Source organism: Plecotus auritus (genome assembly GCF_963455305.1).
Source record: "Plecotus auritus genome assembly, chromosome: 7".
Taxonomy (NCBI): domain Eukaryota; kingdom Metazoa; phylum Chordata; class Mammalia; order Chiroptera; family Vespertilionidae; genus Plecotus; species Plecotus auritus.
The window spans coordinates 55,033,358-55,050,584 of record NC_137774.1 but is presented as its reverse complement, the minus strand read 5'-3'; the positions used below and the strand labels follow the sequence as shown (position 1 = coordinate 55,050,584).

At 45.3% G+C, this 17,227-nt stretch overlaps 1 protein-coding gene across 7 annotated transcripts in view; it reads right to left on the bottom strand.

The window, feature by feature from the left end:
- TOM1L2 (target of myb1 like 2 membrane trafficking protein) overlaps positions 1–17,227 on the bottom strand; it is a 146,674-nt gene that overhangs the window by 67,160 nt on the left and 62,287 nt on the right. For 5 of the 7 annotated variants that reach the window (XM_080681700.1, XM_080681701.1, XM_080681703.1 and 2 more), the window contains exon 2: positions 2,694–2,778. In XM_080681700.1, the coding sequence (XP_080537826.1) occupies positions 2,694–2,778 (85 nt within the window). Of the gene's footprint in view, positions 1–2,693; positions 2,779–11,140; positions 11,278–17,227 lie in introns of those variants that run through there. The other 2 variants (XM_080681705.1, XM_080681702.1) reach the window with 2 other exon arrangements.

Below are 17,227 nucleotides of genomic sequence, written 5' to 3'. Positions count from 1 at the left end.
AGAGTATTACAGATGGCCCCCTACTTTCCCCCCCATTGCCCTTCCTCCCCATTCCTGCTTTGCCCCAGGCCTTCACCATCCTACTGTCTGTGTCCATATGCATATATGCATATAAGATCTTTGATTAATCTCTTCCCACCTCCTCTCCCCCCTTCCCTATGATTTGTCAGTTTGTTCCATGTTTCCATGCCTCTGATTCTATTTTTTAGATTCTATTGTTGATATGTATTTATTGCCATTTTATTGTTTGTATTTTTATCTCTTCATCTTTCTTCCTTCTTCTTTTCTCCTCCTTCTTCTTCTTTCTTCCTTCTCCTCCCCCATCCTCCCCTCCCGTCCCCTCCTCCTTCTCTTTCTTTTTCTTCTTCTTCTTAAAGAATATCCTCCAACATTTCATGTAATACTGGTTTGGTGGTGATGAACTCCTTTAGCATTGTCTTGTCTGGGAAGCTCTTTATCTGACCTTCAATTCTAAATGAGAGCTTTGCTGGGTAGAGTAATCTTGGTTGTAGGTCCTTGCTATTCATCACTTTGAATATTTCTTGCCACTTCCTTCTGGCCTGCAAAGTTTCTGTTGAGGAATCAGCTGACAGTCATATGGGCACTTCCTTATAAGTAACTAACTGCTTTTCTCTTGTTGCTTTCAAGATTCTCTCTTTGTCTTTTGCCCTTGGCATTTTAATTATGATGTGTCTTGGTGTGGGCCTCTTTGGGTTACTCTTGTTTGGGACTCTCTGCGCTTCCTGGACTTGTAAGTCTATTTCTTTCACCAGGTAGGGGCAGTTTTCTGTCATTATTTCCTCAAATAGGTTTTCAATATCTTGCTCTCTCTTCTCCTTCTGGCACGCCCGTAATGCGAATGTTGGTATGCTTGAAGTTGTCCCAGAGACTCCTTACACCATGTTCATATTTTTGGATTCTTTTTTCTTTTTGCTCTTCTGATTTGGTGTTTTTTGGTTCCTCATATTCCAAATCATTGATTTGATTCTTGGAATCCTCGACTCTATTGTTGAATCTCTGTATATTATTCTTTACTAGAGGCCCGATGCATGAAATTCGTGCAAGAGTAGGCCTTCCTTTCCCCAGCTGCCCACACTAGCGTCCCTCTGGCACCCAGGACCTGGGCTTCCCTCTGGCTGCCAGCAGGCACCTGGGACCCGGGCTTCCCTCACAGCCCCGGCTTCGTCTGGAAGGTTGTCCGAAAAGACATCTGGTCTAATTAGCATATTATGCTTTTATTATTATAGATTTCAGTCAGTGTATGCTTAATTTCTGAAGGTATGCACCCTTGATTGGGAATTGAACCTGTGACCCTTTGGTGCACAGGCTGACACTCTATCCACTGAGCCACACTGGCCGGGCTCCTTGCTATGCTTGAAACACACCAGACACCCTCTGTCCCAGGACTTCTGTGCTTGCTATTCCCTCTGTTGGAAAGTTCTTCCCTGGTATAATCCTCACACCTCACCCCTGGTTTACCTCAATTCTTTGTTCAATGTACTTATGTAAGGCTTTCCTTGATTATTCCATTTAAAACTGCTAATTACCAGCCTTCTCCATCCCCAGCTTCATTTCTCTTGATAGTCTTATCACCAACTGACCATGTCGTGTGTTCTAGTCATTGTGTTGATGGCCTACTGCCTCACCCTGGCCTGTCTGCTCCTCAAGGCGAGGGAATCTGTCTGCCCTACTCATTGGTGTGTCCTCAGAACTTACATGCAGCCCAGCACAAGGTCATCATTTAGTGCCTATTTGTTGAATGAAAGCAGAACCAACCTTAAGAGGCTGGTCCCCAACTTATACATTACAAGGCTGTAAGTGACAGCGTAAGTGGCAAGCTCGGGCTGCCTGAGTCCACGCTATTCTCCTACCACTTTGGAGACAGTTCAAGGCGACACAGCAATAATAAATTCCATTTTTATGGTGTGGCAGAGGGCCAAATATAGACTATTTTGGAAGAAGTGTAACTAGAATGCAGCTATGAAGTAGAAGAGGCTGTATCATGCATAACAATAAGCACAGACTCAGTAGCTCAGGGATGCCCACTGTGGAAACACCAGGCTGCTCTGTGGGCACTCTCTCTGACTCCTGGGGCCCCAGCCCAGCAAAGCATGGCAGAGACAGCCTCACATCTGTGAAGGGAAGGCAGAGGTTAAGAAGGAACGGGGGCAGGGGTGATAATCTGGCTATGGAGACCAACGACTACCGGGAACCAAGTAACCACGCAACTTCATTTTCACTTATGAGTAAAGGCAGGTTATTAAAAGAGGTTGCCAGGGCTCTGACTCAGCACTGCCATCGGGGAAGTGGGGGCAAAGTGGATAGGAAGAGGAAAGATAATTAAAGAGTGTCAGCGTATTGCCCAGGCCAGTGTGGCTCAGTTGGTTGGGGTGTTGTTCCATGCCCCAGAAGGTTGCAGATTCGATTCCAGGTTAGGGCACATACCCAGGTTGCAGTTTGATCCCCGGTTGGGGCATGTACAGGAGGCAATGGATCAATGTATCTCTCTCACATCAATGTTTCCCTCCCCCTCCCCTTCTCAATTTTTAAAAAAAGGTCAGCATATTAAATGCCAAGGCAAACAGACTGAAAAAACAAAAAGTAAAACACCCAACATCCTTAAGCCCTGCCAGGCTTTTAGTGACACCCCGGAACTGACAAGCGTCACAGGAGGGTGAGGGGAGCACACCTACCCTTCCTCTGTCTCATTGACGATGTCGCAGATCTCCATGTTCAATGTCCAGTCCTCGCTTTGCAGGGAGCCATCTGTCGCCTTTTCTGTAAAGTCAGAGAGAAATCTGGTTTACATTTCTCCTGAACGAGGGGGTCTGGCAGGAACCAGAACCACCACATTCTCCCAAATAGATGGTCTGAGTCAAGAGAGCAGTTCTAGGGTTCTGTTTTCACAAGAGAACACCCAGCGAGAGAGAAAGATCTGGGCCCAGAGGCTAATGTCATAACACTGTCCTTCTTTCACCAAACTCCAGTCTGAAAAGCTCTTGAAGGCCTAAGCTATTAAAAATCACCCAAAACTCTCAACTCCTCCCATTCAACAGACAGCCACATCTTCCTGCGCAGTGCCAGGTCAAAGCAGCCACAACCCAAGACACGACAGTGAAGGTTGGAGTAAACAGATTTGGCCACATTGGGCACCTGGTCACCAGCTCCGCTTTTAACTCTGGCAAAGTAGATAGTTGCCATCAATGACCCCTTCTTTGACCTCAACTATGTGATCTACAGCAAGCATGTCAAACTCACAGCCTGTGGCCCGCATGCAGCCCACAACGAATATTTTTGTGGCCCAGCCAATATAACCTATGTAAGAAACATTTTAATAAAAATTTCATAACTTAATTTTTACAATATCCTGTTATACATAATTATTAATAACAAACTACAACATTCGCTAATGACTGATGACTATAATTGTGTTGCATTCATTTCCCTTATGCGCCTTACACGCAGGCGCACCATTTCTCTCCACTAATACTAGCAGCAAATATTTTAGCAGCTGAATGCCACGTCATTAGTCCTGGACTGACTTGTTTGCTGTGCGCAACAGGAACTATTTCACTTTTGGATAACAAGAATAGGTTTATTTGCGTTACGCTTATTAATTTGTGCAGTTATTCAGTGTCTGGTAAGTTCATGTTCAAGAAAAATATTAATTTTTATTAAAATGTTCTATTATTTTATGTTAACGATTACCCATTTATTTCAGCCCTTTGTATTCAGCATGTCTCTATCGAAATAAACCTACGTTTCTATGAAAATTGAAGCTTTTATTTTTTTGTGGCCCACATAAACTTAAACCTTGTTTATTTGGCCTGTGTTAGCCTTTGAGTTTGACACACTTGATCTACATGTTCCAGCATGATTCTACCAATGGCAAGTTCAAAGGCACAGTCAAGGTTGAGAAGAGGAAGTTTGTCATCAGTGGAAAACCCATCCCCATCTTTCAGGAGTGAGAGCCCACCAACATCAAATGGGGTGATACTGGTGATGAATATGTTGGGAGTCCACCGGTGACTTCACTACCATGGAGAAGGCCGGGGCTCACTTGAAGGGGAAGCCAAGAGGGTCATCATCTCTGCCCCTTCTGTGGATGCCCTCCATGTTTGTGATGGATGTGAACCATGACAAGTATGACAACTCCCTCAAGATTGTCAGCAATGCCTCCTGCACCTCCAACTGCTTGGTGCCCCTGGCCAAGGTCATCTATGACAACTCTGGCATCGAGGATGGACTCATGATCATGGTCCATGCCATCACTGTCACCTGGAAGACCGTGGATGGCCCCTCTGGGAAGCTGTGATGTGATGGCTGAGGGGCTGCTCAGAACATCATCCCTGCTTCTACTGGTGCTGCAAGGCTGTGGGCAAGGTCATCCCTGAACTGCATAGGAAGTTCACTGACATTGCCTTCCCCATTCCCAATGTGTTGGTGATGGATATGACCTGCTGCCTAGAGAAAGTGGCCAAATACTATGACACCGAGAAGGTGGTAAGGGTTGCAGGCTCGATCCCTAGTAGGGGGCGTGCAGGAGGCGGCCAATCAGTGATTCTCTCTCATCATTGATGTTTCTATCTCTCTCTCCCTCTCCCTTCCTCGCTCTGAAATAAAATTTAAAAAAAAAAAAAAAAAGGTGGTGAAAGAGGTGTCAGAGGGATCTCCAAGAACGTCCTGGGCTGTACTGAGGATGAGGCTATCTCCTGTAACTTTAACAGTGACACCCACTCTTCCACCTTCAATGCTGGGGCTGGCATTGCCCTGAATAACCACTTTTTCAGCTCATTTCCTGGTCTGACAATGAATTTGGCTACAGCAACAGGGTGCTGGACTTTATGGTCCCCATGGCCTCCAAGGAGTAAGAGCCCTTGGACCACCAGCCCCAGCGAGAAGAAGAGCACCCTCAGCTGCTGGGGAGTCCTTGCCCCAGATCAATCCCCCAACCTACTGAGAATCTCCTGGTCCCAACCATTTCCATCTCAGACCCCCTGAAGAAGGGAAGGGGCTAAGAGAGAACTACCTTGTTATGCACCCAGCCGAAAGAAAAACAAACAAACAAACAACCCAGGAGATATTAAGTTTACTAGCCCACAAATTCTGGAGCCAAACTACCTGGGTTTGAATACAGGCTCCACCATTTACTAGATATGTGGCATAGGCAAGTTACTTAACTTCTAAGTGTCCAATTCCCTCATTGTACACTAGTGAAAACAAAAGCACCTACCCCATAGAGGTGTTAGGACAATTCAGTGAGTTAATATATGTAAAGCCCTGGGAATAGAACCTCACACAGAGTCAGTACTATTAGGCAGTTGCTATCATAATTATTAAAAACTTACTTCAGTAGTTAAAAACTACATCTCAAATAAGGGGACAATAGAGGGACCATCACTATTTTAAGACACAGCTAGGCATGTCATCAGGTGCTTCGTGTATAGAACTTTATTTCATCCAAGAAATGAATTCTTGACCACTCAGTGGGGAAGGACAGTCTTTTCAACAAATGGTGCTGGGAAAACTGTATACCCATATACAAAAGAATGAAATTAGACCCTCATCTTACACCACAGACAAAAACTGATTGAAAATGAATAGAAGATGTAAACCTAAGCTAAAGCTCTTAGAAGAAAACATAAAAGAAAGCTTTGTAACATGGGATTTAATAATAATTTCATGAATATGACACCAAAGAACTGATAAGTGGTTAATATCCATAATATTTAAAGAATTCTTACAACTCAACAATAAAAAAACACACCCAAAAGAACAACAAAAAAAACACAAGTTGAAAAATGGGAAAAGAACCAGAACAGACATTTCTCCAACTTTTGTACACTGTTGGTGGGAATATGAAGTGCAGTAGCTGCTATGGAAAGTAATATTGCAGATCCTCAAAAAATTAAAAAAGAAACACCATATGATCTAGCAACTCCATTTCTGAGTATATACCCAAAAGAATTGAAGACAGGGTCTCGAAGTAGATTTGTACACCCAGATTCATAGCAACATCACTCACAATAGCCAAAAGGTGGAAGTAACCCAAGAGTCCATCAATGGACAAAGATATAAACAAAATTTGGTACATACATACAATGGAATTTTTTTGGCCTTAAAAAGGAAAGAAATTCTGACACATGCTATAGCATGAATGAATCCTGAGAACATAATGCTAAGTGAAATTAACCAAACAGAAAGAGAATACTATATGATTCCACTTTTACGAGGTACCTAGAATAGTCAAATTCATGAGACAGAAAGTAGAATGCCAGCTGCCACAGACTGGGGAGAAGGCAATGGGGAATTATTAAATAGGTACAGAGTTTCAGCTTTGCAAGATGAAAAAGTCCTGGAGATTGGAACACTTAAAAAAGGTTAAGATGGCCCTAGCCGGTTTGGCTCAGTGGATAGAGCATCAGCTTGCAGACTGAAGGGTCCCAGTTTCTATTCCATCAAGGGCACGTACCTTGGTTGCAGGCTCAATGCCTGGTACTGGTCTTGGCATGTGTGGGAGGCAACCAATTGATGTTTCTCTCTGTCTCTTCCACTCTCTCTAAAAAAATCAATGGACAAATATTCTCAGGTAAGGATTAACAACAACAAAAAAGGTTCAGATGACAGATTTTATGTGTATTTTATATTTTATTGATTTTTTTACAGAGAGGAAGGGAGAGGGATAGAGAGTTAGAAACACCGATGAGAGAGAAACATCAATCAGCTGCCTCCCGCACACCCCCCACTGGGGATGTGCCCGCAACCAAGGTACATGCCCTTGACCGGAATCGAACCTGGGACCCTTCAGTCCGCAGGCCGACGCTCCATCCACTGAGCCAAACTGGTTAGGGCTTTATGTGTATTTTAAGACAAAAAAAAGACCTTCTAGGGTAGCATTATTTCCTCCCACATTTACTTGACTGATGGATTGATTTGAGAGAGAGAGAGAGAGAGAATTTGTTGTTCTACTTGTTTATGCATTCACTGGTTGTTTCTTGCATGTGCCCTGATTGGGGATCTAGCCACAACCTTGGTGCATAGGAACGATGCTCTGAGCTACTGGGCCAGGGTGGTCCCTCCACATTTAAAAAGAAGGAAATGAGGTTCAAAAAGGCTGGGTTCTTGACCAATCACATAACTGAATTGACAACTCAGAATCCCAGAAACTGAGTAGAATGTGTGGACCCTGAGGATAAGCCGCGGTAAGATATTTCATATCAGGTCTGTCTATCTCTGGAGCATAGGAAGTTGCCTGGTACTGCCCCACCTGCTAGCAAAGGCGGGTTCGGATATGAAGCTGATATCTTAGCTAAGCCTGCACCATTCTAACTGTACGATTCATGAGGGATATCACCACCACCATTTTAACCAAAGCTTCATACAACCCACACTGATGCTCAATAAAACAGATGACCGCTGCACATGCTGGGAGTGTCCTCATTTTCTAGATGTGGCTATGGAGAGGTGCCACTTGTCTTTTTATATAACGTGCCAGAACTCACACATGCTAACAAAGGCTGTACTTACAAGCAGCAACAACACACTCCAAAAGTATTGCCATTGCTCTAAACATCTGTGCAATAGCTTTCATTCTGCATTAAAAGGCCTCATTGTTTAATTTTTGTTGTTAATACTCACCTGAGGATATTTTTTCCATTGATTTTTATAGAAAGTAGAAGGGAGGGAGGGGGAGACTTGGATGGGAGAGAGACACTTTGTTTGGTTGCCTCCCACAGGAGCCCTGACTGGGACCAGGGATGGAACCTGCAACCCAGGTATGTGCCCTTGACCAGGATTTTAACCCTTGATTCTTTGGCACACAGGCTGACACTCTATTCGCTGAGCAATACTGGCTAGGGCTCATTGTTTCAGTTTTTACCAAGAAAGATGTATTTGCAACTTTTTCACTCTCTTTATTCATTGCGTTGGCACCCAAAGACTCTTTACTCCCTGAAGAAGCAAACCCATCCCCAAATAGTGAGATCTGCCTTGGACAAATGCCATGCAGGCAGTGGACTGTGCAGGGCGCTCAGAAGCCTCCAAGATTTTCGGAACCCTTAACCAGAGTCCACAGATGGTGCCAGTCTGGCAGGGACAGAGGCAGTATGATGTCTGTCTGCAAGAAGAAAGTGTGCGTGCGGAGAGGGAGAGAAAGAAGCCCACATCAGAGACTGCTCAGAGCCAGACAGGCCCCAGAGATGCTGCTCGCCTCCCCGCTACTGCAGGCATGTGGAAGAGAGGCCGCACCCACAGCCAGTGCGTAGCACCCTGGACCTGCAGGGAAATTAGAGTCAGAGGTGGGGGCAGCCAGGGTGGGAAGGAGAAAGGAAGAATGGCGCAAAGCACCAGGCTAATCTAGAGGAAAAAAAGACTGCGGGCAGAGGCTACAGGAAGCAGAGGGGCAGCAGGAGGCAGCCCCTAGCATCGGGCAGCAGCATGCTGCCAACCCGAGTGCTTTGCCCAGAGGCAGGAGGCCCGGCTTCTAGAGGCTACGGCAGGCTCCCGAGCAGGCTGTGTGTGGATGAACTGATCTGTGTCTCCAGCCCCTCTGCTCTTCCTGCTGCACTGGCTCTGAGCAGCCCTCTCCTTCAGGTGTCCACTCCCTGGAGATGTGACCCACTCCCACAGCCACACGCAGCAGAGTGCCCACAGGCCCACATCTAGCATCCTCCTCAGAAGGTCCATCCGAATGGAGCAGCTCCACCTGCAGGCGGGCCGGAGCGGCTGCTCCCAGCCAGCGAGGCGAGGCCCACTGGCTAAAGGGCGATCCTGCACTTGTCACCTGTCCCTGTCACAGTAAGGGCTGCAGCACAGACTTGTGGGAAAGAAAGTACTGAAATTGCACTTTGGTAGGGCCACAAGGGACACTGTCTTGGGAGGTTAATAGAGGAAATATTAAATCAATGAAATTTCATTTCCAAGTTCAGTTTAGCAGCAGAATCCATTAACCTTATATTCACCCTCTGTCTTCCTCTAAGAACGCTGGGAAGAGGCTCACAGGCAGGATAACTTATCCTCAGGGTCAGTGCATTCTGTGCACTTACTGAGACTCTGAGTCTTCAAGCTAAAAGATATATACTTATTTTGATTATGAGGAACCAACCCCCAAAGAATGTTTCTTTCTTTTCATTTTGCTTCAAATGCCACACAAACTGTGGATATTTGGCTCTGCTAAACAGATGAGGGAAGTAAGGCTGACAAGGAGCTCAAATCATGTCTTATTTCACTCTCCTTATAAAAACCGTCCCAGCAATGGGAGCAAAGCTGTGTCTATTGCCCCTGGAACTGCAGCCACTCTGTGGGCTCCCTCAGTCCGCCCTGCCCAGGCCAGAGGAAGCAAAGTTCAAACCTGAAATAAATCCTGCGCCACAGAAGCACAGGCTCTGGGAAGCAACAAGGCAAGTCTCCTACCAGCCACCCAAGGGTGGATAAAGACCCAAACCCCAGTGACCCTGGTTGCAAAGGGCTGACTTCTCAGAGGTCTTGGTGATATGCTGATGGCCAGTGACAGGACAGGGCTGAGCAGGGCTGAGCTGAGCAGGACAGGGCTGAGCAGGGCTGAGCTGAGCAGGACAGGGCTGAGCAGGGTAGGGCTGAGCAAGACAGGGCTGAGCAGGGCAGGGCTGAGCTGAGCAGGACAGGGCAGGACTTGACAGAACTATACACAGCAGGACAGGACTAGACAGGGCTGAGCAGGACTGGGCAGGGTAGGGTTGGGCAGAGCTGGACAGGGTAGAGCAAGGCTGGGCAGGGAGAGACACAAGTCCCATTAAACACTCAGTGCAAAAGAATGTGTCATCCTCATGCTGTTGCCATGACGTTTTCTCTACCCAGAAAAGGCTGCCTGCTGCCTGGTGTGGGCTGAGGGCCAGGATGCCCTGAAGCCTGGCCCTGACAGCAATGATAGCACTTTCTCAGACACGGTTTCTCTGCCTCTCGCCCCCACCCCTCCCATGCAGTTTGAGATCCAAGGCAGGCCTGGTGGGAGAAGCCTCACGATCCAGCGGCTGGGTGTCTTGCCTGCTGCTTTCTATACTTTGATGTTAAATACAGTGACTTCAGAAGCAGCCAGCACCAGAAGGCAAAGGAGTGATGGTTTTAGCATTTTACACTTAACAACATCCTTTTGGTGAAAATGGAGAAAAATCAGCCAAATTATCTACCTCTCCAGCTATCAGAGATGTCGGCAGGAGCCCAGAGATGCCAGCTTAAAGAAATGGCACCCGGGCCCTGACCAGTTTGGCTCAGTGGATAGAGCGTCGGCCTGCAGACTCAAGGGTCCCAGGTTCGATTCCGGTCAAGGGCATGTACCTTGGTTGCAGGCACATCCCCAGTAGGAGGTGTGCAGGAGGCAGCTAATTGATGTTACTCTCTCATCAATGTTCCTGACTCTCTATCCCTCTCCCTTCCTCTCTGTAAAAAAAATCAATAAAATATATTTTTTAAAAAAAGAAAAAAAGAAATGGCACCCGGGATAGCTTTGTACCACGTGTGGATGGGCAGAAAGCTCATCTGATATCATGCACCAATAATATGAGACAAACCCCTGGATTACTATATGCTAGTGAGGCAGGTTGGCACCTACCAGTCAGGTAGAAAGAAAAATCAACCCCGACATACTACAAAAAAAAAACAAACCATTACTGAAGGACAAAATGGCAGTGGAATAGATGGATGTGTCCTGAGCCTTGTCCTGAAGCAGATAGAATGAGCAGCTGAAACGAATAACATCCACCCCGAATTAGTGAAGGAGACTCAGCTGGTGAGACAATTTGCAGCCTGGAAGGGCAGAGGACCCCTGGAGAAAGATAAAATCAAGGATCTGGGCAGGAGAGATCTGCCAGACCCCGAGCCCAGAGGGTCAGAAGAAAACCGCATGGCACCAAGCCGTGTCCCTTGGGACAGGCACAGCGTCTGACTGTGCAAAGGAGGTCTGCAGGACTGCTGGTGGCAGGGGATTCTAGATCTGGGTCCACAGTCACAAAAGACTGAGCCCAAAGGGGGCAGCCTGAAGAGCTGACCAGATTGCACAGTGCAGGCAGGAGAGGAGCTCGCAGAGGCACAGTCTTTCCCCTCTCTGTGGCCTGTGCTTTTCTTCACTGAACCTAGTTCAGAGGACCTTTCAGATATGGACACTCACCAGTGGCTGAGGTGCAGGAGAAGGTGCGGACTTGTGGAGGCTGGGGAGAGGCTGGGGAGAGGAGAGGGTCCAGGAGAAGTGGCAGTGAGTCTGGAGCTGAGTCATACCTGAGCCCTGGACTTGGGCAGCCATTTTCTCCTGAAGAGATAGCCCCGCCCTCCAGTCTCCAGGCAACCAATACAGCCAAACCCAGAATACACCCTGAATGGTACAAAGGATTAAAAAAAAACCTGAATAGTCCCTAAGAGTCCACAGGGACTGGCCTAAAGAGAGGCCTTCAGTCCCAGCAACAGGAAACTAAGAAACTGCAGACAGTACAGAAGATTGGGATCTTAAGCCAGCCAAAGGAATGACACATCACTTTTTCATTTTTATTTTATTATTATTTTGTTATCTCTTTTTTCTTCTTTTTTCTTTATTTTCCTTTTTTTGTTTGTTGCTTTATTTTCTATTCCTTTTCATATTGTTTTTCCATCATTCTATTTTATTTTATTTGCTATTTTTATACCATTTTTTAAATCAAATTTTTTGTAAATTTATTATTATTATTATTTTCTTATCATTCTCGTCTTATCCACTCATCCCCTTTCTACTTCCTCTATACTGAACTGAGGTCCTCCCCATATTCATCCAATTCTTAACCTTATATAAGCTCAGCCTCTACAGATTCTGCCCCCACCCTCTTTGCTGGGTGTTTGGTGTTTGCATTTTTTTTGGTTTATCTGTTTGTTCTGTGGTATTTTCTCCATATATACATATATATGTTCTCCTTTTTCTTTTCTCTCTTATCTTTTTTTTTCTCTTCAATATCATTTGTGCTCTCTTTTCTCTCCCCTAATTTTCTTTTCTCAGGTGTTCACTTATATTGGGGTTATCGGTGTCGTGAGTACATTCGTGTTTTGTTCCCTTTGTGTCATGTCTTGTCGAGGTGAATTTTATCCTGTCCGGCCAATGTGCTAGAGAGTGAGCCACATAACCAGACACCTGGAGAGGAAACTCCATCCACGAATGGGTCAATAACACCCCAGACCCAACTACAGAGGCAGGAAGAAGGCGGCAGTAAGGGAGAGAGCATGAGTGAGTGAGGGAGCAAAAGAGGAGTGTGTGGTCGTGTGAGATGTGTGTGTGTGTGTGTGTGTGTGTGTGAGAGAGAGAATGAGGCACAGTTAGATCCTACAGGACCTTCGGGGGCAGGCTAACCAACCTCACTTAACTAGGCAGCCTCTGCTACCACTGCAAACAGTACAGGGAGGCCAGCTCTTCCTCAGAAACCTCACCTTTTTGAAGGGGAGAGCTGCTGTGACTGGGAACCCAGGCTCATCTCCACCCAGGGTGCCCTCTGACCAGCCCAACGCTTTAGCCCTGGGCAATGCGACCATGCGAGCAGTAGACACGTGAGCAGCCTGCTACTGTCCAAGGAGTAGCAGCCCCGCAAGCAGCCCGCCCCAGGCCGAAGAGCAGCAGCCTCACGTGGCCTGCCCCTATCCAAGGAGTAGCAGCTGTGTGAGCGGCCCACTCCCATGTCCAAGGCAGCAACCACATGAGCAGCCTGCCCCCATCTGAGGAGCAGCAGCTGTGCGCAGCCTGCACCCTTCACCCATCCCAGGAACAGCAGCCACATGAGCAGCCTGCCCCCATCCGAGGAGCAACAGCTGTGTGAGCAGCCCGCCCCCATCTAAGGAGCAGCAGCCGTGCGCAGCCCACCCCCATCCAAGGAGCAGCAGCTGTGCGAGCAGCATCCCCCTGCCAGCTAGAGGAGCCACCACTGCTGCAAACAGCACCCACAAGAGGAGCTGCTTCCAACTGAGGAGCAGCCGCTGCCATGACTGCCTGAGGAGTAACCGCAGCCCAAGGAGCCACTGCCACCCAAGGAGCAGCCCCTGCATGACTCAACATATAGATCTGTTGGTGAGATAAAAAATGGGTAGACAAAGAAACCCCAAAAGAAAGAAAAGGAGTCACTAGAAAAGCAGCTAAGTGAAACAGAGGCATGCAATATGTCAGAAAAAGAATTCAGAATAAGGGTCATACACTTCATAAACCGGATGGAGGAAAAAATCAACAACTTATGTAAGAATCAAGAAGAAATGAAGAGTGATATTGCTGCAATAAAAACACCATGGAAAGTTTCAACAGTAGACTAGAAGAAGCGGAGGACCGAATTAGCGAATTAGAAAACAAGGACACAACACACCCAAACTGAACTGCAAATGGAGAAAAAAATTAAATGACAGGAGGAGAGCCTAAGGGAGCTATGGGACAACATGAAACGAAACAACATATGAATAATAGGGGTGCCAGATCAACAGGAAGAGGAACAAGGGTTAGAAAACCCATTTGAAGAAATAATGTCAGAAAACTTCCCTGATGTGGGGAAGAAAAAAGTCACACAAGCACAGAGAGTCCCAAACAAGATGAACCCAAAAAGACCCACACCAAGACACATCATAATTACAATGGTAAATGTTCAGGACAAAAAGAGAATCTTAAAGGCTGCAAGAGAGAGGCAGAAACTTACATACAAGGGATTTCCCATTAGATTATCAAATGATTTCTCAACAAAAACACATCAGGCCAGAAAAGAATGGAAGGAAATTTACAAAGTAATGCAAAGCAAGGGACTGAATCCAAGAATACTCTATCCAGCAAGGCTATCATTCAAAATTGCAGGGGAAATAAGGAGCTTCATAGACAAAAAAAAAAAAAAAAGGCTAAGGGAGTTTATCACTACCAAGCCAGCAATGCAAGAAATGCTAAAGGGACTGGTGTAAAAAGAAGAAATAAAAAAGTAAGAAGGAACACAGGGACAAAAAATAAAAATGGCTACAAACAAGTACCTATCAATAATAACTTGAAATACTAAAGGGATCGATACAACAAGAGGATATAACCCTGATAAACATATATGCACCCAACACAGGAGCACCCAAATACATAAAAAACTCCTGGAAGATATCAAGGGAGAGATCAACAAAAATACAATCATAGTAGGGGACTTTAATATACCACTGACATCACTGGATAAATCCTCTAGACAAAAAAATCAGCAAAGAAATAGCAGTCCTAAAAGACTCACTAGAGCAGATGGACTTAATTGACATCTTCAGAACATTTCACCCCAAAGCCACAGAATATACGTTCTTCTCAAGTGCACATGGGACATTTTCAAAAATAGACCACATATTGGGTCACAGGCAAAGTCTCCCCAAATTCAAGAAGACTGAAATCATATCAAACATCTTCTCAGACCTCAATGGCATAATATTAGAAATAAACTACAATAAAAACAATCCAAAAAATTCAAACACTTGGAAGCTGAATAGCATGCTATTAAACAATGATTGGGTTACCAAAGAGATCAAAGAAGAAATTAAAAACATCCTGGAAACTAACGACAATAAAAATACAACAATCCAAAATCTCTAGGACACAATGAAAGCAGTCCTGAGAGGGAAGTTTATAGCTCTACAGGCCTACCTCAAAAAACAAGAAAAAATGGTAGTAAATCATCTAACTCTACAACTTAAAGAATTAGAAAGAGAGCAACAAGAAAAGCCCAGAGTGAACAGAAGGAAGGAGATAATAAAGATCAGAACAGAAATAAATGACATAGAGACCAAAAAAAAAAAAAAAAACAATACAAAAGATCAATGAAACCAAGAGCTGGTTCTTTGAAAGGATAAACAAGATTGATGAAACTCTAGCCAGGCTCACCAAGAAGCTAAGAGAGAGGACCCAAATAAACAAAGTCAGAAATGAAAGAGGTGAAATAACAACAGACCCCACAGAAATACAAAGGATTGTTAAAAAATACTATGAACAACTTTATTCCAACAAACTAGACAACATGGAGGAAATGGACATATTCCTAGAAAAATACAACCTTCCAAAACTCAAACAGGAAGAATCTAAAAATCTCAATAGGCCAATAACTATGGAAGAAATTGAAGCAGTCTTCAAAAAGCTTCCAGCAAACAAAAGCCCGGGGCTAGACGGCTTCACAGAGGAATTTTACCAAACATTCAAGGAAGAACTAAAACCTACCCTCCTCAGACTATTGCAAAAAATTCAAGAGGAAGGAACACTTCCAAGCTCCTTCTATGAAGCCAGCATCACCCTAATACCAAAACCAGATAAAGACAACACAATGAAAGAGAATTACAGGCCAATATCCCTCATGAACATAGATGCCAAAATCCTCAACAAAATTCTAGCAAATCAGATCCAGCAGTACATCATAAAGATCATACACCATGACCAAGTAGGATTTATCCCGGGGATGAAAGGATGGTATGGAAATGGGTATGTGGGGGCAAAGTGTGGCTGCTGGCTCCCCACAGCAGCTTCTTGACCTGCAAGTGACCACTGAACCACTGACCTCAAGTCTACAGGGAGACCGCACTCATTTCTTTCACACAAAAATGGAGAAGCAGAGGAAAAATAAAAACCATTGGTGGCCAACCATCACATTCTATCTGGGCTGAGTTCTTCACATACATTACCTTATGTAATCCTCTCTTCCCCCTGCAGGCAGATCACACTCCTCCTAATAGGTGAAACCAAATGAAGCCCAGATTGCTGACCAGCAGTGCACAGCTGGCAGGTAGCAGCACTGCCAACCACATGACCCAGGTTTTCCTGGTAGACCTGGCCTTACACCCCAAAGTGCAAAGGAGACCCTGGGGCAAAGGAGACCCTGCCTCAGAGCAGACTGGCCCAGGGTTCCAGATGCAGTCTACCTCCTGACCTAGCAGGAGAAGGCTACAAACTCTGAGTAGGAAGTGTAAAGGAAGGGTCAAGTTAAATTAGCTGCTCAATCAGCCTTTTCACCTTGTTCTTCATTTTTATCAATAAACTTTTGTTGTTGCTGTTAATCCTCACCTGAAGATATTTTTCCATTGATTTTTTAGAGAGAGTGGAAGGGAGGGGGAGAGACAGAGAGAGAAACATCAATGTGAGAGAGACACATCGAATGGTTGCCTCCCGCACATGCCCTGACCAGGGCCAGGGATGAAGCCTGCAACTGAGGTACATGCCCTTGACTGGAATTGAACCTGGGACCCTTCAGTCCACGCTCTATCCATCGAGCCAAACTGACTAGAGCCGTGGTTGGCAAACCGCGGCTCGCGAGCCACATGCGGCTCTTTAGCCCCTTGAGTGTGGCTCTTCCACAAAATACCACGGCCTGGGCGAGTCTATTTTGAAGAAGTGGTGTTAGAAGAAGTTTAAGTTTAAAAAATTTGGCTCTCAAAAGAAATTTCAATTGTTGTACTATTGATATTTGGCTCTGTTTACTAATGAGTTTGCCGACCACTGGACTAGGGCATCAATAAACTTTTAATATTTGAATAATTTTAGATTTACTGAAAGTTGCAAAGATTATATAAAGGGTCCCCATAGGCCCTTCTCCTAGTTTCTATTAATGTCAATGTCTTACATAACCACTGTTCATTTGTCAAAACTAAAAAAAATGAACATTGGCACAGCACTATTAATACTACACTGCATTTAGTTTTCCCCTCTTTTTATTTTTAAAAAAATATTTTTATTGATTTCAGAGAAGACGGGGTGGAGGGGGGGGGGAGAGAGAGAGAGAGACATCAATGATGAGAGAGAATCAATCGATCAGCTGCCCCCTGCATAACCCCTACTAGGGATCCAGCCTATGCCTGAGCATAGGCCCTGAGCAGGAATAGAACTGTGTCCTCCTGGCTCATAGGTCTACACTCAACCACTGAGCCAACGCGGCCTGTCTTCCCCCCTCTTTTTAATCTCCTATTTTCTTTAAAGACCAACAAACTCACAAGATCACTACTAAATTATTCTCCTGTCTAGAGCACTCAGTTCCAAAGGGCAGAGCTGTATGCGCCACAGCTCCACACCAGGCCTAATTAGGACACCACATCCTCCCACTCCCCAAACAAAAGAGCCTTTCAGGCCAGCCAAACAACAGAGAAAATGTAAGCCTACTGGCCACACAGGCTGAGGCTGCTGATCTAAGTTCTTTTTTAATTGGAATTCCCTTGAGGAGGACCCACAGATTTAAAATGCATTTGGAGTGTGTTCTCTACAAGCAGAACCACTGGT